The sequence below is a fragment of the Carassius carassius genome, chromosome 21 (assembly GCF_963082965.1).
Source record: "Carassius carassius chromosome 21, fCarCar2.1, whole genome shotgun sequence".
Classification (NCBI taxonomy): Eukaryota; Metazoa; Chordata; class Actinopteri; order Cypriniformes; family Cyprinidae; genus Carassius; species Carassius carassius.
In genome coordinates, this window is record NC_081775.1 from 18,434,926 (window position 1) to 18,456,443 (window position 21,518).

General features: G+C 35.8%; 1 protein-coding gene across 4 annotated transcripts in view; it reads left to right on the plus strand.

Annotated features, from left to right (window-relative positions):
- Positions 1–21,518, plus strand: part of LOC132097693 (kazrin-A) — a 35,536-nt gene that overhangs the window by 1,784 nt on the left and 12,234 nt on the right. For 2 of the 4 annotated variants that reach the window (XM_059503568.1, XM_059503567.1), the window contains exons 2-3: positions 10,846–10,929; positions 20,596–20,787. In XM_059503568.1, coding sequence (XP_059359551.1) covers positions 10,846–10,929; positions 20,596–20,787 — 276 coding nt within the window. Of the gene's footprint in view, positions 1–10,474; positions 10,695–10,845; positions 10,930–15,620; positions 15,780–20,595; positions 20,788–21,518 lie in introns of those variants that run through there. The other 2 variants (XM_059503569.1, XM_059503570.1) reach the window with 2 other exon arrangements.

The following is a 21,518-nucleotide window of genomic DNA, read 5'->3' on the forward strand; positions in this document are numbered from 1 at the left end:
ATTATGATGCAAAACAAGGAAATGTTAATTCCCAGTAGTCCATGCATGACACATCATGTATGTTTATATTATATTTAAAGAGTAATTAAAATAGTTATAAGTTGTGAAATATACAGGCACCAATATGCCATAATGTAATACCAGAAAGATTTTTTACTCTGCTTTTTACACTGTATGTCTGGCAACCACAGCTGCTGTATTTTTGTTTAAATTTAACAGGATTTTTTTTACAGTGTTCTCTTATTAGGGCTACTTGATTGTTCATTTGTAGTGTTATGATTTTTATATTGATTTCTTAACTGTATATTTGACCCTTGTGTATGCCAAGAAATTATTTTATATCTGTTTATTAATTTTTTTGGTAAGCGGTCGTTAAACAAGTGGTATAATACAAAGTCAGCCAGTAGTTATTGCAAAAAAAAAACCTTCAGAATAAATATTACAGTATATTTCATTTGTGATGATGCCGGCTAACTGTACATTATGCATTACATACATTGCTGTTATATAATAACTTATTAAAGCATGTAAAAAGAACAGTAGTCTTTCCATTCCTCATCATTTCTCAGTAGAAATACATCTCATAACTGCAGATGAATCCTGACACTCAGAGGACCTCTGCGAGGCTCTTGCCCGCAGCTTTCTGATTTCATTCAGCACTTCATTGAGAACTTAGCAGATTGCGATCTTGTGTCTTTGTCCCACATCCAGTCCAGGAAAGGCACTTTTCGGTTTTAATTTGGCTTGCCAAGTCACTTGATGCAATTTATTTATGTGTTCATTTATGCATTTGGCAGCCACTTTTATCCAAAGCCGTTTAGAAAGAATTCAGGCTATATTTTTTATCATTACATGTATTCCCAGGTAGGGATGGGACGATAACCGGTTTTATCGATAACCGTGATAAAATGTGCTGAAGGTTAGTAATATCGTTTAAAAATGAATTATCATTAAAACCGTGTTTGATTATCGCGGTTTTAATAACTCGCTATTAAATCATGTCCAGCCAGCAACAGTCTGACGCAAGCGCAGCGCACAATGTTTTTTTGTTTTGTTTTTTCGAGAAGGAATGGCGAAAGTCAGTGACTTTTCTATGCTTTTCTATGCTTTTCTATGCGTTACACTTTTTATTGTAAGGAAGGAAATGCCACAGAATTTAATCTTTCTTTAAATTAAGTGCATAGAGTTGCTTGTTTTATTAGTTGTTTGTTGATTATTAAATATAAAACTTGCTGAAATGTTTTCAGTGTGAGCATCAACTATTTTTGAACACTTTCATCTCATTTCAACAAAACCGTGATAATATTGATAATCGTGATAATTTTAGTCACTATAATCGTGATATTAAATTTTCATACCATCCCATCCCTATTCCCAGGAAACCAAACCTATGACCTTGACATTGCTAGCACCAGTTAAGCTACAGTATTTCAGCCTGGCGAAGCTGTTTTTATGTAAGCAGGGACTTTGTTGTTGCATTTTGCCACATGTCAGAATGCAGGATGTGTGTATTGACAAAATAATGACTTATCAAGATGGAAAATCACACGGACACATGCACCCAGACATGAGCCTGTCGGTGTAAATGAGAACAGTGCTTATTTATCTCTTGGAAGAGAGAGTAGCTGTGCAGATGGCCCTACAAAGACCTGCTGCTAATGAATGAGACACTAAACGCATACAAATAAAGCATGCGCGCTCACACAGTCTTGTCTGCTTGTAGTTAATTTCCCAATTACGGCATTGTATCTATATTAACTATGTGTTTTTATGGGGTTTTATTTGCTTAAAGATGATGTTTATGTAGCGTTTCCACACTATAGCCAGAATAGAATGGGTTTAAGTGCACTTGGCCATATATCTGACTTATGTGATATTGATGTTTCTAAATTGCCTTAATTGCTTGGCTGTGTAATTGTTTTGATGTAACAGCTGTCAGCTGCCACGCACGTAAAAATCTATCTGTTTATGGGAATTACACTTGCTTATACATTTGAGAATGAGTTAATTAGTTATGATAAAGCACTAACCAAGTAATGGCGCTTCTTAGTAAATCTTGAGAGACAATGCCAACAGAAGGTTGGCTCCATACAGGTGAGCTTGTGTTCATCTTAGATTATGTCATAGGGGCTGTTCAAGTTCAAATTCCCGATCTATCTGTCTCTAGGCAGCAGTGTGGGTTGCTAGGCAATCTTCTCTAATTATGACATCACAAAGGGGGAGGACTGATAATGCAGCTAAAAGCTTTTCTCCTTTCTCTCCATATACGCTCAGACACACTCCAGTTGATCAATGCTTTTAGTTTATCCTACTGACATTAATGAGCTAATAAGCAGGTCATTAGCTCTTCAAATTTCGCTTATGTTGCGTTGTATAAAAGTGATTATATTTTCATAAGGGTGTTTGTCCATTTGCTAGTTTTTCTATTGTTATAAAATGCTAAAGAATCCAGTTGTTTGTATTTCAGCAATAGACAGGTGTTATGTATATGTGTGAGCACACTGTGATGGGAGCTGGCTGAAAGCAGTCCTGATCCTGATCCCTCAGACGTGTGAACTGCCTAATTTAAATGCAAGGCAAAGATGAAACATCTCGACATATATCCACATCAAGCCTCTGGATTGAAGCAGTCAAGAGCTCAGTTCACTCATGAAGACCATTTCCACGCTCGGATCAAAAGGAATCATCATAATTTAAGATGTAAAGCTTTAAATGGCACTAAAACAGCATTAAAGGTCAGTCTAAATCACCACCATCAAGTTATAGACAGTTCCGGGCTCAGTTTTAATCTAATATTTTTAGACACATGAGTAGGATGTGCTCTCGACTAATCCATACCTAATTCGCTCACTTTATTTGATCCTGCTCAAATTCCTGATGGTGCTGACGGATGTTTCACCTTGCCTGTGATTCCGGCTCTTTTCTTGGAAATGATGGTAATTTAAAGTGAAGATGAAACGGAACTGTCAACAAATCTTTTCCTTCATTTTATAAGGTAAATCCAAGTAAACAGATTTTTGGAAAAGAAATGATGTAGCATGAAGACTGGTTCTATGCATCGGTTGCTGCTTGGGTTTTGAGATGAGGGCATTACGCTCAAAATTGTAGGCAGATGAACGCAAGCTTGCAGAGGTGGGTTTTAAGTGTTCTAAATGATTAGAAAAGTCCTGGAGTCAATAAAAAAATAAAACGTATGAAGAGATGAATTGATCACAATAAATCATACATACATTTAGAAAATAGAAAGAGTGAAATTTCATTTCATTCTGACTTTATCCTTTATTCACTTGAATAATGCAGATTCCCTTTTTTTAAACCGATAATGGTGCTTTACTCTTCTAGTTGATGTTCACTTATTTTTGATGACTCGGTTATTTTCATGTCATAAAACAACAAAACACGCAGTCTGATTATAAATAAGCTTAGTTATTACGATATGACTCGCTCTTTCATTGCTTTGAAAAGTCTGGTTCACTTGTTTTTTTTAGGCATTATTAAATAGTCAGCTAAAAATTGGTCTTGTCCTCCTATTATTGACCATACTGTTGTTTGGTATTGCTTTTTTGCTATAGCTAGCTGTTTTGCTGATTTGCCAGTCTTGATGCACTGGATAGTCATAGACCTTTGTGATGTTTCAGGCTGATTCATGATTTCAAAGGGCAGAATTGCTAGTGACGTCATAATTAGTGAAAAATTGGCTAGACATGAATCAACTTATATCTTGCCTTTTTTTAGATGATTGATCAAAATTGACAGTAAAGACATTTATAATGTCACAAAAGATTTCTATTTTAAATTATTGCTCTTCTTTTGGAATTTCTATTTATCAAAGAATTCTGAAATGTGTGTGTGTGTGTGTGTGTGTGTGTATTTCCACAAAAGTGTTTCTCAACATTGATAACAATGAGAAATGTTTGTGAATGAAACTTGTGAATCATGCACAATCATGATTTTCAGTTATCATAATTTTCATTATTATTATTATCAGTAAATAGCTACTCTGCTCTCTAGACAAGCTTGTTGCTGGTTTGATATGAAGGATTTTAAATGTATCCACAACTGCATTATAGAACACTTAGAATCTGTTGTTTTTAAAGATCAGTTTTGTGAAAGTCTGTCATGAGACCACAAATTGAGAAATGTTTTCTTTTTCTGCAGGGCTCTCTGCCGTCGGCATCTATTGAGCAATACGAATCTCAGACATGCGGGTCCACTACCTCATTTTTTTCCCTCCATCCTTTTCTTTCTCTCTTTATCCCTCTGTTTTCTCCCTTCCTTATTTTCTTTCCTTTTCTTTCTACTGGTACCCACGTGCATGCTGAACTGATGAATGCTGTAATCATAAATCTTTACTGCTGTGTTGTTGATATGTTTGCCTATCACTGTTCTGAAGGTGATCAGGTCATCTGACAGCTGCACGTCCTGCTGCTGCTCCAGTGCCCTTGATTGAAGCTGTTTACTCGAGCATTACAGTTCGTATGATCTCTGTATGAGTCACTTTGCATGAACGTGTGTGGCTTTATTTAAACATAATAAATCATCAATGTAGCCTACTCAAAATCTAAAAATAGCTTTTTCCACACCTGCCAAGGATAAATTAACCAGTCATCATTTTTTTTGTGGCATTACATTAACAGATTTATTTATTTATTTTTTGGTGAAAAACAAGAAGTTGTAAAAGTACGTATAATATATATGGCGTGCCGCACTGCCCAGCAGTGTTCAGTGTGCAGGTTTCACTGTTCCCGTCACTGCGCGCTGTGATGCTCTGCTCAATATTCCGCTCTATGAATGTGCGTTTCCGCTCGTGTGTCGTTCATACTCACCGGAAAAGCAAAGTCCGCTTAAATAACACGCCGACAGGAAAATTCTTTGTTCCTGTCTGCAAAAGCGCTACTGTTCTATAACATGGCAATGCTGATAAAATGACTCCTCTCTCGTGATGCTCTGCTCTGCTCTGCTCACAGATAATAATAGCTTTGTAGAATTATACATTATTTGGATAATTGGTTTAAAAAAGTTATATTTGATACTGTTGCATGGAACTGAATAAAAATTATATATTGATATTTAATATTGAGGTAATATGTAAGGGATAATGTACATCCAGCCAGTTGTTATTGCAGAATAACCCCCGCGGAGGGGTCTTGTATCACCCTGAAGGGGGTTATTCTGTGATAACAACAAGCTGGATGTACATTATCCTGCTTATTACAGGGGTAATGCCACATAAGTAAATAATTAGACACAAAATATTGATTTGAGTTGAAATATTTTAACGGAAAGCTTCCATGAACTCAGCAGTTGCGAGCATTCGACAAGTACAAACTAGATGGACATTTAAGGGAAATGGTACACAACATTTCACCACATAAATAATTAAGCCATTAAAAGATTTAAGATGAAAATGTTTTAAAATCTTACCAGTTTGTTAGTTATCTTATAATCCATTACAGCGTACAAAACAATCGTAGCAAAATGGCACCAGCTGCATTTGTATGAAATGAGAGAGCAAATCCGCAATACCAGGATGACACAATTAAATAATTGAACACCATTTTGAATCAAGTTTTGATATTTTATTAGCTAAACAAACACAAAGCTTGTGTTTCTTTTAGTAAAACATTTGTTGTGTTTTTTTTGTTTTTTTTTTATTCAGTAGGCCTATCATAAAAATTGAGTTAAATTAAAAAGTCTTACTAAATTACTTTGTATTATTTCATTAAATAATAAATAATCATTACAAAGCATTTTTCGGCCAAGTGCATCCAGAATTTTCGCTTTCGGTCCTGAATTTTAATTTCGGCGCATCCCTAGATAGGTTACTGTAAATGTACCATAAACCCTAAACGTATCCAATAGTGTTAACAAATGCATTTGGAGTGCCAGCATACCATTTTAGTTTGAGCTCTTTTATTGTGACTCTTTTACACTCACATCAGAAGGGCAGTTCTGAACCAGGTGAGCTGCCGAGCAAGTTTACTTAAGCCATACATGTTTGATGCGAACATGTGATGCAAAATGTATTAGTATAATGTTTTAAAGTCTTAACTTAATTGAGAAATTGCACTGATGTGCCTGTAATCATAATGTGTTTAAAAATAAATAATTTGTATGTCACTATTGTTCATTTCAAATAGAAACAGCATTGAATTGTATGTAGGTACTTTTTTGGAGTTTAGCTAAAATGTAGCATATTTTACCAGTGTTTCTCTTTTGATTTAATTAAAGAATTGATCCAAGAAAGGCAGACTAACAGTCTAACACTTCAAAATTTATGTGCAGCTCCTTTTCCACTTGCATTCATTGCTTGTCGAGTGTTAATTTTGAATCCCTTATGCAGCACATCCATAAGCTGACTTCTCATTTATCACAGTTAAAGTATAACACATTTGGTTGAATCTCTGTGAAAGTGTGTGTGTGGGAGACTACTAGGGTGTAAAGGGGCAGTCTGCACAACCTTTGCACAGCATAGCTTTAAACTTCTCAATGAACTCACTTCACTCTTATGTCACACACACACACACACACACACACACACTTCATAGAGTGTCATATTCCACCTGCTCTGTTAGTATGGAAGATCTAGAGGAGCTGAGAGGACAGTTTTGCCTCCCTCTCGCTCTCTTTCACTTCTGTAGGGCTACAAAACAGAGGAAAAAGTGAGTAGCTTTGTCTGTTAGAAAGAGCAAATGGATTTGTTGTCATTCACACTGTGACAGTCACTAACCCATGGAGCATGTGAGTTTTGCTCTTTGGTATGTAATTTGATCAGCCAAATTTGAATGTGCAGCCATATTTAAAGGTTTATCTGACTTGTGGTAGGGTTTCAGTTCAATTTTTTGCTTTGATGTAAAATAATGCAGTCGTGGTTCTTTTATAGTATGTAGCATAGTACTTTGGGTTACAGTTTTGAGCACCTGAGTGATTATATAAAGTTCTGAATATGACATTTGTGGATTATTTTTTAAAGCAAATCAACCCAGTATGTTTTAAAAAGTAGATGAATCATAAAGGTTTTTTTTATGTTTGAGTTGTGAGGGTGCAGTTTGTATGTGTTAGTGTTCGCCAGTGTTCACTATAATGTTAAACACAGATGTCAAGAGCGAGCTTATATCTGTTTACTGTTTGGCATCAGAACGACTGGATGGGGTTACCAGCCAGAAAGAGAGAGAAAGAGTGTGTGTGTGTGTATTTGCTATTTGCAGCCTTCAAAGATGATATGCTTCTGAAATAAACCCTGTACCCCGCCTACCAATGAGGTTTGGGAGGTTACAGCTAGATGTCAAATTCTTGTGCATTTTGGATCACAGACATTATACTCTGCAGACTTTAATTCAAGCCCCACATCTTATTTGATGTCCTGGACCAAAATCAATTTTCCAATATTTAGGCTGTTAAACCAGAGGTGTTTATCATTGCTGTGCCATCTGGACATTATTTTACTGGGATTCATGATGGAAAAAGCTCTGCACATGCATGCGTAATGATCAAGGAGAAGATTTGGGCTGGCAGAGTGGTAGCATTACAGCTAGGAGGTTAAAAAGGCTAAAGGCTTTATTAAAAGCACTGACAGTTTTCAAGGTGGTCTCTCTATACTTCAAAATCAGCAGCACATTCAAATTCAGCACATTGCAGCTTGATGAAGGCCTGGAGAGATGCCTGTGAGAGCAACATTGATCGCTTGTCATTCAGGGAATATACAAAGCCATCAGCACAGCTTCAGCTGATCGCTTTAAACAAATCTCTCTTTCAGTGTTATTAACTTGTTTGTGTCCCATGAACATCTCATTGAGTCCATGGGTTTAATTTGGCACTGCCAAACTTTTTTTCTTTCTTATAATTTGCATTGATAATCTCTCAAATTCTCGAGTCTTGTAAGTGGTGCACTCAAATTTAACTGTAATGAATGATGTGATGGTAAGAACTGAATGGAATAGTGTCATGGTTTGTCATTTATGGTAGGTAACAATTTCTGCTAAACCCCATTCTGAGACCAAACTTATTTCATTCAAGTGCCTCTTAACTTAAAGTTAATGTTGTTGTTTTGAACAAGCAAATACAACAAGCAAATGTTTATTTATTTATTTATTTATTTTTACATTTATAAATTTGTGCATTTGCTTGGAAAAAAGTAGGAGCTCCGTGTTTCTACATTTGTAATTCACCATATATGGTGAAACACTGTAAATTATATAAGTTCACTATAAAATACTGACAAATGTATGGGTTTTGTATTTAAAACTAAGAATTACTGTAAAATATATGGTCAAAACAGGGCAAAAGGGCATTCTCAGAAGTCCCGGGCATGACGCAAAACATTTTATTTTATATGAATATGCCAAAACAAAAAATATTCTTCAGTAATGTACATTAGGGTGTTTTGTAATACATATTGCATTATTTTAGTGCCATGTGTTGGTGTTTAGTCTTTAGCCCTGTTCAGACGGTCTTTTTTATCTCATTTGGACATCTGTAAAAAGAAACTTGCAGTGAGAAAACTCGTGGATTCGAATGGCAATTTATTCACAGTGTTGAAGTAAGTTCTGTAATCCTACGAATCTGGAAATGTGCTACTCACGTGGCCAGTTACATGATTGTTTGATGAAAATAACATTATTTTAATACCTTCTGCTGCCATAACAAAGATCCATTTCCAATATTTAGATGATTTTCTTCTCTTTCTGCTCCCATTCCATGTAGTGGAGCAGTTATGAAATATTGTTCTTATAAATACTTTACAGAATTTCAGAAATAAATATGCATACATATTACAGTGAATTACCACAATTACCTTATGGTGTTTGGCAGTGATTTAAACATTGAATTCTGAAACTATTTCTTCTGGTAAACTCAGAGATGTGGATTCAGACTGCAATTAAATAACCACACTACCTTGGTGTTTGTCAAAAAACGGTAGCTAATTCGGCTCGGCTGGGGATTTTTAGGTGGGTGGTGAGAGATAAACACAGACATTCTGGATTCAGGCGGCAATACAATCACATAATTCCCCCAGTAAATGCCGAAAATAACTTGCGTCCCCATGAGAAACAGTTACTATCCAAATAGGGCTTTTGTGTGTATTACCCTGTCCACCATATAAGAGTTATGTTTAGGCCAATTACAGTGACCTCGAATTCATTATATTACCGCATGTATTTGGTGGTTATTAGTAGATTTTTAATTAAAAAATTTAATTTAGTAGTTCAAATAAACGGATATGTAAACATTATATAAACATTGTATATGATGTTTGTAAAATATACATAAACCTACATTATATACATTAACTTGCATAAATATACACAACAATACCTGAAACACTGTCATCATATTGATTATGGTAAATTTCTATAAAACTCAGTTGCTGTTCTTTTCCCCAAAATAAATTTAACAGGACATTGTTATTATTTTTAAAATTGTGTATCAGTTTCTGTTTCAGTTACTTTTTAACCTGGAAAAGTGTTTTGCCCCACTAGTGTCTCCTAATTTCAAATGTAGGCCCCTCTGATGACCTTCTGCCTGAAACAGGTATAAGAGTTTTGGGTGCTGTTACCTTGGCATCAGTTGCTTAGCAACCCCTGGTCATGTCCTGGCTCGGCTCCAGACGTTCTGTCAGAGAGACGGAGGAGTTCTGACCCCTGAACGAGACATTTTAAACTTCATATCCTCACAGAGCACACAAAAGCAATGTCATATCTGGTTGGTAAACCGATTGTATTTAACCTCTCTCTAGTCTTATCCCAGTTATTGTCCCAGTCTTATGATTTACCGTGTGAATTCATCTGCTTTAGAAGATGCCTCTTCAAGGATTTACAACAACATCAGGAGCAAAATGGTTCAAATTCTGTATTTAAAATGCCTTAGCCGTGTTAGAAGTTTTGACGAAGACATTTTCATTCTGCTGCATTTTGTTCTTCGTTAGAAATGTCATTCCTCCCCCTAACTCCCTTTTATCTTGTTTTTGTCTCTCTGTCTGGGAAACAACACATTTCATCCATTCAACTTCAATCTGTTAAACTCAGCATGCAAGAGAGACCCAGAGACAGGACACATTTTTCACTCGAATTGCATTGCTGAGAACTTAATTTGTACCAAAAACATTGCATTAAATTAGAAAAAGAAGCATTTTTTTCCCCTAGTGGTCTCAGACTTTGACTCCACTTGGTCTGCTATAATGTTTCTACAGCTAAAGGCTTTTGAGAGAACCTGAAAAGAGAATGATAAAAAAGAAAAACTAGACATCTTAGCACTTAGCATTTTAGTGATTTTATGTCACTCCCAATCACAAAATCAATATATTTCAAGTTCATGTGTATATGTGTGTAAGTGTTTTAAGTAGGATCTTATCACGCTCATCTGAAGGATGTTGATCTGTGGCACCTGCTGAACAGGTGTTGAAATTAAGATTGAAGGATGGGTGATCAGAGGAAACAAGTGAAAACATCTTCAGAGAGAGAGAGAATAAAGCCGGTGATTTAGTTTTATAAGATTACGCTCACTTTAATTAGGTAAAGAAGCTTTCTAAGCATTGGAATCTATCCTGAAGGCGTTATAAGAAGCATCCAGTGGCTGAGCCTCTATTCTGCCATTGATTTGTGTGTTAAATGCTTTCAGTTCCTTCTGCAGTGAGTGGTGTGATATTTCAGCCAGATCAGAGGTGAGATATACTGCTTCTGCTGCTGCTATCAGAGGTCATTCAAGCTGAACTCTAGACATTTATTTTGATCAAATGTGAATTTCCAACCATATGGAGCGATCGTAATAAAACCAGAATGTGAATCCTGCTCAAACACACAATGTTCATAAATTCTAACAGTATCTGTCTGTGTGTTTCTCTTTCAGATGCACCGGTGCAAAGACAGAAAGCTTTGACAGAGCTTGGTCAAAAATGTGACGTTGTTCTTCAGGAGACGTCATTAGATAAAGGTAAGAATACTGTACATGCTGAAAGCATGTAAGGAAGTCCAGATAAGCACAAATACCATGGATTGCACCACTGACTAGTGGAATGAAAGTGTGTGTGTGTGTGTGTGTGTGTGTGTGTGTGTGTGTGTGTGTGTGTGTGTGTGTGTGTGTGTGTGTGTGTGTGTGTGTGTGTGTGTGTGTGCGCATATGTCAGATTGAAAATCAGAGTGATCTATGAGGTTTCGCCTGAGAGATAGAGAGTGGAGAATTTTCCTGAGCTGAGCTGGAAGAACACACACACACACACACACACTCAACATCAGGCTGCATATTTAAAGGGACACAGGTTTTTTGCAAAATTATAAGCTTCAATCTGATTGCTTGGCTTTGTCTGGGAATTGGGATACACATTTTTTACAACACTTCAGTTTAGATTTTATTTTTCGAACAACAAGGCTGCATTTGTTTGAATAAAAGCACAGTAAAAACCGTAACATTGTGAAATATTATTTTGATTTAAAATAACTGTTCTATTTAATTATATTTTAAAATGTAATTTATTCCCGTAATGATGAAGCTGATTATTCAGTAGCCATTATTTCAGTCTTCAGTGATTCTTCAGTAATCATTCTAATATGTTGATTTAGCATTGTTCTTATTGAAATTGTTATCATGTTTGAAAAGAGTAAAAAAACTTTCTTTAAAATAAAAAACAACTCTCAGACTTTTGAAAGGTAGTGCATATTTACTAGGAAAACTTACCTGTTACCTCTACGTAGCAACGTGCACTTCTGCAGAAGAACCAGTTACTGGAATTGTGAGCTATGAGATTTTCTAGTAATTTCATCAGTCTACACAACTTTTATGAGAACTGCTGTGGATCTGTTTTTTTTCCCTTGGAAGCTTGTTTTTTGTTGTTGTTATTGTTTTGTTTTTTGAAGGGGTTGGAGGGACTTTTTCCCCTGGGTGGCTCAATAGCGCGATATGCGGTATTACCGCTGTTTTTAATTTAATTTCTTAATATTTTTAAGAAATCAAAGAGTTCTAACAGGTATTACATGTATTTGTGCGCGACTTTGGACAGCAGCGGAAATCTAGACTGATTAGCGCGCCACCACTGGCCCACCAGGGCAGTGGATTCACGTTGGAGTCAATGCACTTCTCGTTATCTGCTCACGCTCTCTTGGGTATGGGCACTGACACGGAGGTTGTCTGGAGCTGTTCTTTTTGATGTTGCTCCGCGGCCTGATGCTTGAGGGGGCAGCTGCGCTGGATGACAGGGGACACTCTAAAACACTTACCGTATACGATCTATAAAAAAATCAGATGAGCCCTGAATATGAATGCAACTCATTTAATAACACGTTAATCCTTTTCCTCCCATAGAAAACCGTTAAGAAAACACTTAATGTTGCTTAATGTACTAAGACAGTGATTTTTAAAAACCAAACTCACTAAACATTATACTAATAAAGTATACGATGTACAAAAAAAACAAAAGCAAAAAAAAAACAGATGAGCCCTGAATATGAATGCAAGTCGTTTAATAACACGTTAAGCCTTATGATAGTTTTCTATGCGTGGTAAGGCTTAACGTGTTATTAAACGCGTTGAATTCATATTCAGGGATCATCTGATTTTTTTGTAGATAGTATATTTTATTAATATGATCTTTAGTGAGTTTGGTCTGTTAATATCACTGTATTAGTACATTAAACCACGTTAAGCGTTTTTCACGTTAAGCGTTTTAGAATGTCTCGATGACCTCAAATTAGATGTATTGCCGCATCACAGGAACCTTGCTGCAGCAAATTTTGCATATCGGCTCATCTGTATTCGCTGGCTCTCCCTTTTCATTGGGTTGAAAGCCAAAATGTTCCCAAACTGGTGACGTGACATTAGGTTTTGGGATGAGATCGAGCGCCTCCCATCATTTCAGCCGGCCTATTCAAAACAAACGAAGTACCATAAAGCTACAACGGCTCGCGAGAAAATTACAGTCGTAACCATATTGTATCATTAATTTATTTTACATTGAATGCACAGTGACAAATTAAAAAAACAAGAAGGCCATAGCCTCATAAAATTTTTTTTAAAAAAATGGAACACTGCGGTTGCTATCTTTCCTCTGCGGTTTGCTTGTCAATAGCGCGGTATTACAAATATTGCGGTTATCGCGACAGCCCTAGATGGTGACTTTATGCCTGTTTAAATGGTTCTTGGCCAGAATAAGATGCAATGTGGACCAGGCATTATGCTAGTGGTCCAGTCTGGCTATGCAAGACTGCACATGTTCACTCTCTGCTGAACCTGTCAGCAGCCCGTCATCCTTTTTGCCGTTAGTTATTTTTATTTTTCTGTCATACAGGGAGAATAAAGAGAGGTGGAGTGGTAGAGAGACTCTGCCATTTTATCATAGCATATTTTTGGCCTGACTGCAGGTTGACTCTTGGAGGCTCATTTGATTCAGGTTCTCTGATTACTGGCTTTTATGAATCAAAGGTATTAAATTATTAATCAGTTGATTTATCGTCTCTACAGAGGGAATGACTGTGGCTGAAGTTCTTAAACAAACCTCTCCTCTTTTATCACTCGTTTATTCCCTTCATTTTGGGGGGGTTCATGTCATCAACTAATGTTGGCATCTGTGAGTATGTTTATTATACTTCATTTAGTGTAAATGCTGCTGTTTCTGTGACTCAAAGACTAGAATAATCAACTGTCTGAAGGTGATGCCAGCCTGCATTTGTTTGTCTTTGGCTACGGTGTGCTTGGCACAGCAGTTAGCCACACTTTACATTCCTTTGTGCAAGTGGGATTGTATGTTTGTATGTGTGTGTGAGCTCTGTTGACAGGTGTAATGTGTGTATGTGTTGACAAGCCATCCTGAGGGATCTGTAAAATTTAGCCTAGTGTTGAAAAGCAGCACAGCTGCGATCAGGCTCACAGATTCTGTGTGTGTATCAGTTTTAGTTTGTGAGTCTGTGTGTACATGTGACCAAGTGTGCTTTACAGCATTTGGGGTATTTCATGGCCAAAAATGCAGTTTGGGTCCCTTACACACTTTTAAGAGACAGCCATTTGTACAGCATAAAGCATGATGCTGTCAACACCAAGATCATGGGTTCGATTCCCTCTGAAGGTACACACAAAAAACTGAAAAAATTAATACATTTAAAATTGGCTGGCAAATAGTGACTTTTTTTTTCTTCATAATTCACAGACTATTAATGCAGAAAGAGAAATTCATAAGCTAGCATTTGGGTTCAGTAAGATTTTTAAAGAATTTTATTCTTTTATTCAGCACGAATACGTTAAATTGATCAACTGTTTTTATTACTGATAATAAAAATGTCTTGTAGCAATATTTCACAATATTGCCATTTTACTGTATTGTTGATAAATGTAGCTGCAGTGAGCTTCTTTGAAACACACACACCCTTACAAAAGCAACTGTACAATTATTAGGCTTATGATGTCAGGTATAATAATACTGAATTTATTTAAAAATAGTTTATTACAGGGGTAATTGTAACACATTTAAAAAGTATTTGAACCCACTGTATCTCCATTTAAGAACACACGTCAAATTAATATTTATTTATTGCTTTGATAATTTAATATTACTCATTAGACACCATTTTTATTTAATGTGTTTACATTATAATTATCTGATGTTTGATATCTCTGTTTTTACTATAATATAGAGGTACAATTAAAGATTCAGATCGAAATATTGGTCTTTAAAATGGATATGACTAGTTATCTGATCACAGCCATAATACAAATCTCTATATTTAAAATATTATAAAAAGAGTTTTTATATTATTTTTAATTTAAAACTATAGACTACAGAAGAGAAATATTGACGCTTTAAAATAAGGTTCAATTTATCAGTATTTGTTAACTTACATTAGTTAACATGAACTGATGAGCATTTATTAATCTTAAATATTATTAAAATAATGATTTATCTAATTATATAGATCAAGTAAACTATCAAATTAAATGTATACTGTAGGAAAAATATTTCTCATTGTTAGTTAATACATTTAACTAACCTCAACTAATGGGACGTTATTGTAAAGTGATACCAAATTATTTGACTTATTTGAATTATTTGATATATATATAGTGTATTGTATTTCATTAACTGTTTTTATTATAAAATTTCTAAATCTTTTTCCCGGGCAAAAAAGTGATGCTTGACAGCATGTGCTGTGTAAGTGTCAACTTTCAATTTAGTCTTTTGCAGTGAATTGACACACACACACACACACACACACACACACACACACACACACACACACACACACACACAGAAATGGAGATACTTGGATTGAGAAAACTGATCAAAACTGATTGAGAAAAACAAGTGGATAAAGACAGATTGCAAAACCATGGGTTTCCTGTAGATTATTCTGAGAACTGTGTTAGTTGTTGATCGTTAACTTTTCTGTGTGTGTGTGTGTGTGTCTGTGTGTGTGGTTTCCTCTTTCCAGAATCTGGCAAGTGAGAGTGCTGTGTGTCTGTGTTTATGGATGTGTTTGAAAAGAGAGTCATTACCTGCTTGAAATTCTGCACCTTGAACCTAGATCCTTTCTTTCCTTTTGTCTGGTGTGTGTGTGTGTGTGTGCTGAGCAGCGGTGTCAGTTGTAGCTCCTCCTCTTTAAGCATTTAAAAGAGGGAGGTCTGAGGACAGTTAATATCTGTAAACCAGTGGGAGTCGCTTCTGGCAGGTGAAGAGGGAGTTTGAGCTTTTGGATTTGGTGTGCTGTTGGATTCAGTGCAGGAGATGATAGCTGAGGTTCTTTAAGTCTGGAGCATTTGACTTGGTGTAGAAGACGGTGAGGGATGAGCGGTGACTACGGGTGAGTAAACGACTGATCGTGAGCGTTTCCCCCCAGGCTAGAGAGAAACGGAGAGCAGCTAAAGTTTCTTTGTAGCTGCATGACTGGTTTCACTGGGAGAGGGTTCATGTGTGTGTTCAGATGATGTATAGGCTGATGTGATTCAAGTGGTTTTCAAAGTTTGTTGTTGTAAATGCAATGAGGCATCAGAATGTACCCTTACATCATCAATCGTGTTTACATTCAAACAGACACACACACACACACACGCTCGCTCTTGAGCAGTTAACAAATGGACAATGAACTTTAGGCTAGATTAAAGTAAATATTTGCATAAAATTATTTTTAGATGCTGTTGCAGAAGACCATTTCAAAATTGTATTAATGCTAATGCAAATAATGTTGTAGCTAAAAAGGTTATATTTATATATTCTATTTAATATTTTATAATAATATATATAATAGTTACACGCTGCAGGAATAAGTAAATGAACACTGAAGTACTCCCACATAAGCATTTCTTAATTAATAGTAGGAGGTAACCTTGAAATTGCCTTATTTACTTCCTGAAATGATTTTGTGAGTTATTGCACAGGACTGTATTGATTACAAAATTGTGAAATATTTTTTCTTGTACGTCCAGTTAAATGATGGAAATTTAAGAGGAAATGGCTTTATTTACTTGTCACCATCATTCTGTTTTATGTAAAAATCATTTGTAAAAGCTAAAAAAATATATGTCTTGCATCAGAGTTGTTTGCATTAAAATACCCCACCATAAGAAGATGGATAAAACAGAGTGTGGTGGTGGAACTGTGGGAGTATTTATCACAGTGGACAGGCCTGGCATCACTTCATCCCACTGTATATAAACTGAAGCATGAGCTTTCCAGGACAGAAACACACACACACACACACACACACACGCACACATCACAAGCCTGCAGCCTCTTTATTATTAAGTTCAAACTTCATTGCAAACGTTCATCTGATAAAAGGCTTTTTGTTATTGTTTAAAATTCTGTTTATGGTGCAGTGAGATATTTTAAGTCAGCGATCATTCCTTCTCTAGTCTTCTCCCTGAAGCTCCCAGTTTCATTTTGTGGTTGACGACACTAATAGAATTAAACTCTTCAGAACGTGGCTGTTACATCACTGGCCTTTTCTGTAATGTCCTCAAAGGCCAAAACACTCAAGACTCTTTAAATTAAATGGAAACATTGCATGAGAAGCCCTCACATGCCTCTCTGTGTTTCTCTCCTTTTTCATTTCTTTGTCACACTTGTCAAAAAATGTATTAATGTCATCGCCTTGGTTAACAAATCATTAAACCAAGTGGCATTTATTTTTAAAGACCTTAAGTGGAACTGACAGGAGAAATGATTCTGAATAAATTCTGAATGAATTTTTTGCTAATGCAATGAACACTTATGGTTTAAGTGTTTGCATTTTTGTTTCACTATGCATGCATGCTGAGCATTCATGATCAGGCCTTGTTTCCGCCTGTTTAAATTAGCCCTGATATCCTGTTTTTAAAGTCATAAAAAAGCAAGCACAAAGAGTCCAGGTGAAAACTTCTACCATACACTTATACAATATTGAACAATAAAAATGTCCTGTCTGGACAAGAAGCTTCAGTCTAGAGCTAACCGTAACCCTTCACTGAACCCAGCTAATCTAGAGCTGCATCTGCATTCTAGTGGCTCATTTTTGGATTATCTGATGCAGAGGTCTTACAGCGCTAATCCGTATAATACAGCCTGCCAGATCTGCAGTGTTGTCTCGTATCTGCTGTCTGAAAGTAAACTAAAGCAGATTCTAGAGCTGCATTAGATGCCTGTGTCAAGACTTCAGCCTGTTCTGACAAGGAGGAACACCAGGTGTTCAGGATTCTTCACCTCATTTCGAATCCCACATTCAGAGCTAACTGTGATGTGAATATTTATTAGACTGTTGTACTTTTTAGACTCGTGTGATCATCACATTGCTGAGAGAATAGAAAATGAATCAGACTTTTAATGAAGAGCTCAGGTGACTGACCTGAACACTTCAGAATTTGACAACAAACCATGAGCCAGACAGACAAAGCTCATCATAAATGCCAAGCACACACACACACACACACACACGTTTGTTTTTGTGAAAAGTGGGGACATCCCATAGGCATAATGGTTCTATGGCACTACACCAACCCTACGCCTAACCCTAACCCTCACAGGAAACTGTGCATTTTTACTTTCTTAAAAAACTAATTCTTTATGATTTATAAGCGTTTTGAAAAATGGGGACATGGGTTATGTCCTCATAAGTAACCCTCTCCTTGTAATACCTGTGTCATACCCCATGTCAATATACAGAGTTGTGTACTGATATGTCACAAAAACAAGAGCACACACACACACACACACACACAAACACCTCACCACTACTGTTTTTTGCTATATGATTTTATTCACACATTACTGTTATATCTTTGTGTAAATCCAGAAGTGCTGTTTACGAAGTTAAAGCACAGAGATCATAAGGGCAGTTTATGTTTGTGTGATTATACTGCATACTGTATGTGCAGAATAGGGATGGGACGGTATGAAAATTTAATATCACGATTATAGTGACTAAAATTATCACGATTATCAATATTATCACGGTTTTGTTGAAACGAGATGAAAGTGTTCAAAAATAGTTGATGCTCACACTGAAAACATTTCAGCAAGTTTTATATTTAATAATCAACAAACAACTAATAAAACAAGCAACTCTATGCACTTAATTTAAAGAAAGATTAAATTCTGTGGCATTTCCTTCCTTACAATGAAAAGTGTAGAAGCATAGAAAAGCATAGAAAAGTCACTGACTTTCGCCATTCCTTCTCGAAAAAAAAACAAAAAAAACATTGTGCGCTGCGCTTGCGTCAGACTGTTGCTGGCTGGACATGATTTAATAGCGAGTTATTAAAACCACGATAATCAAACACGGTTTTAATGATAATTAATTTTTAAACTATATTACTAACCTTCAGCACATTTTATCACGGTTATCAATAAAACAGGTTATCGTCCCACCTCTAGTGCAGAATCATTTGTATATTTATGTATGTATGATTTTTAGCTTTGTAGATTCGGTGATGTTTTGTCATCACTGAAGCCTCTAAACAATTTACTTGACATTCTGTCTCACCTTCTACCTACGCTGATTTTCTATAGCTTCACCCTGCAGAAATGACAGGAATGCTCTCATGCTTGTGTCCCAACACCTGTTGAGTAGGAGGTTTATTTGCACATTGTGCATGAAGTTGAACTGATGGAATACTTTGAAGGATTTTCTTTTCGAAGCACTTTAGGCATACTGTGATTTATAGGTAGGCATACTTAAGGTTGTGTATAGCATGTGTTTTTTAATGGAGTTTTTTTTATGGAGGCTCTTATGCTCTTCAAGGCTGTATTTATTTATTTCTTTTTCAAAAATAAAGAAAAAAAACAGTAATGTAAAATATTATTGGAATTTCTAATGTTGGTTTCCTATTTTAATTTAAAATGGAACGCATTTCTGTGACACAGCGCTGAATTTTCATCGGCCATTACTCCAGTCTTCAGTCTCAGATGATCCTTTAGAAATGATTCTAATATGCTGATTTATTATCAGTGTTGAAACTAATGTGCCTCCTAAATATTTGTCTTTGATTCTTTGAGTAAAAAGTAAAAGAAAACAGCATTTACTATTTAAAATAGAAGGTCTTTTCTAACAACATAGGTCTTCACGATCACCTTTTATCAATTTAACACATTATTGCTGAATAAAAGTATACATTTCTGTGAAAAAAATGTTCTGACCCCAAACTTTTGAATAGTATTGTATATTGAAACACAAAATTTCTATTTTGAATAAACACTGTTCTTTTTAACTTTTTATTTATCAGAGAATCCCAAAAAAGTATCACAGGTCCTAAAAAATATGAAGCAGCACAACTGTTTCCAACACTGATTATAAATCAGCATATTATATGATTTTTGAAGGATCATGTGACACTGAAGACTGGAGTAATGAAGCTGAAAATTCAGCTCTGCTTCACAAGAATAAATTACATTTTAAAGTGTATTAAAATAGAAAACTATTATTTTAAATTGCAATAATATTTGACAAAATTAAAACAATTTCTGTTTTAAAACAGTTTTTTTTTTAAAAACATAAAAAAATCTTAGCTATGTATTTATATGTATATTGTTGTAACTTTTGTTGTTGAATAATTATTTAAATTTTCCTGAATAGAAGCATATGTGATGCTAAGTGTAAATAATTTTTAACACTTTATTATTTTTATTATGTTTGTGTTTATTATGAAAGCTCGCAATGACGTGCATCTCACCCTGATATACTTCAAGTACTAAGCATGCTGATATCATTATTATTGATTCAACCTTGTCAAGCAGGTCAGTTGTGTGGTTTTTCTACCTGTGTTCTGAAGTAAAAGAACAAGAAATATGACATCCGTGTAAGCGTCTTAGTTCACTAGAACTTTCACTAATATATATAAATATATAATAATAATAAAGCTGCAAGTTTTGCAACTTTAAATGTCTTTACTGTCACAAATGAATATAATGCATCCTTGCTGTATTAAAAAAAAAAAAATCACCATGACCATAAACATAAAATGTTTTATTTATTTTACTGTTGCATTTAAAATCCACTTTGCTCATGCCACTTCTGATAACAAAAATAGTAAATAATTTAATAATAAGAGGCGTTCAACTGTTCAGTAGCAAAATAAATCATGAAAACATCATTGTGATCCATTGTAATGTTAAATGATACTCTCTTTTTGTCGCTGTCTCTGTAGTGCTGCTGCATGAGGAGGTGGTGCGTCTGCAGGAGGAGGTGTCAGTGCTGAAGCAGGTCAGGGAGATGTTGAATCGTGAGCTGGAGGAGACAGGAGGAGGCTGCTCCGTGGAGCTGCTGTCTGTTTCACAGCTCCGCGTGCAGCTAACACAGAAAGAGCAGGAGCTGGACAGAGCAAAGGAGGCATTGCAAGGTAGGAAATGAATATCATGAGCCTGACCTTTCACCCCTAGCTTTCAGCCAGCACTAGACCTGTCATTTTGAAATAAACAACAGACTTGCAAGCCCAAACCCCTTGCTCAGTGAAAACAAATACAGTGTTAAATAAATAGTATGGAGATAGTCCTTGATTAATTTATTAATGATGCATTTATTTTTGGCACATTTTAGTGTCATTTACAATTGATTTACTATATTATATACCTTATATGTTTTAATGAGTCTCAGACAAGTCATTTGATCCAGTAACATGGACACTTTTGAGGACCTGAAGGTGTTTTAAATCTGCCGAGACTGAGACTCCTCAAAACGATTTGGACCTCGTCTCCCCTCCTCCTTTATTTTGTCCCGTGGCTCATTTTTCAGCATTTGAACAGTAACTTTACCACAGTGATGACTTTGTGTGTGTGTATACAGTATATGTGCGGCAAAAAAAGCCTTCTCATATCACCCTCTGCAGTATTCGATAAAGGCCTACTGAAATCACTAATGAAAATTGTCATTTTGAAACAACCATTGTACATTTCTGCTATAGAAATCCATTTCGGTAAAAGATAGAAGGATAACGAAAGCTCAAATAACTAATAATGTGATTTGTGTGTGAGCTAATGGAAAAGGAACATCCAATATTTAATTAAGCACAGTTTGGGGGGGGGGGGGGGTTCCAGGATTTACTGATCTGAGTGTTCACTGCTATTCACAGTC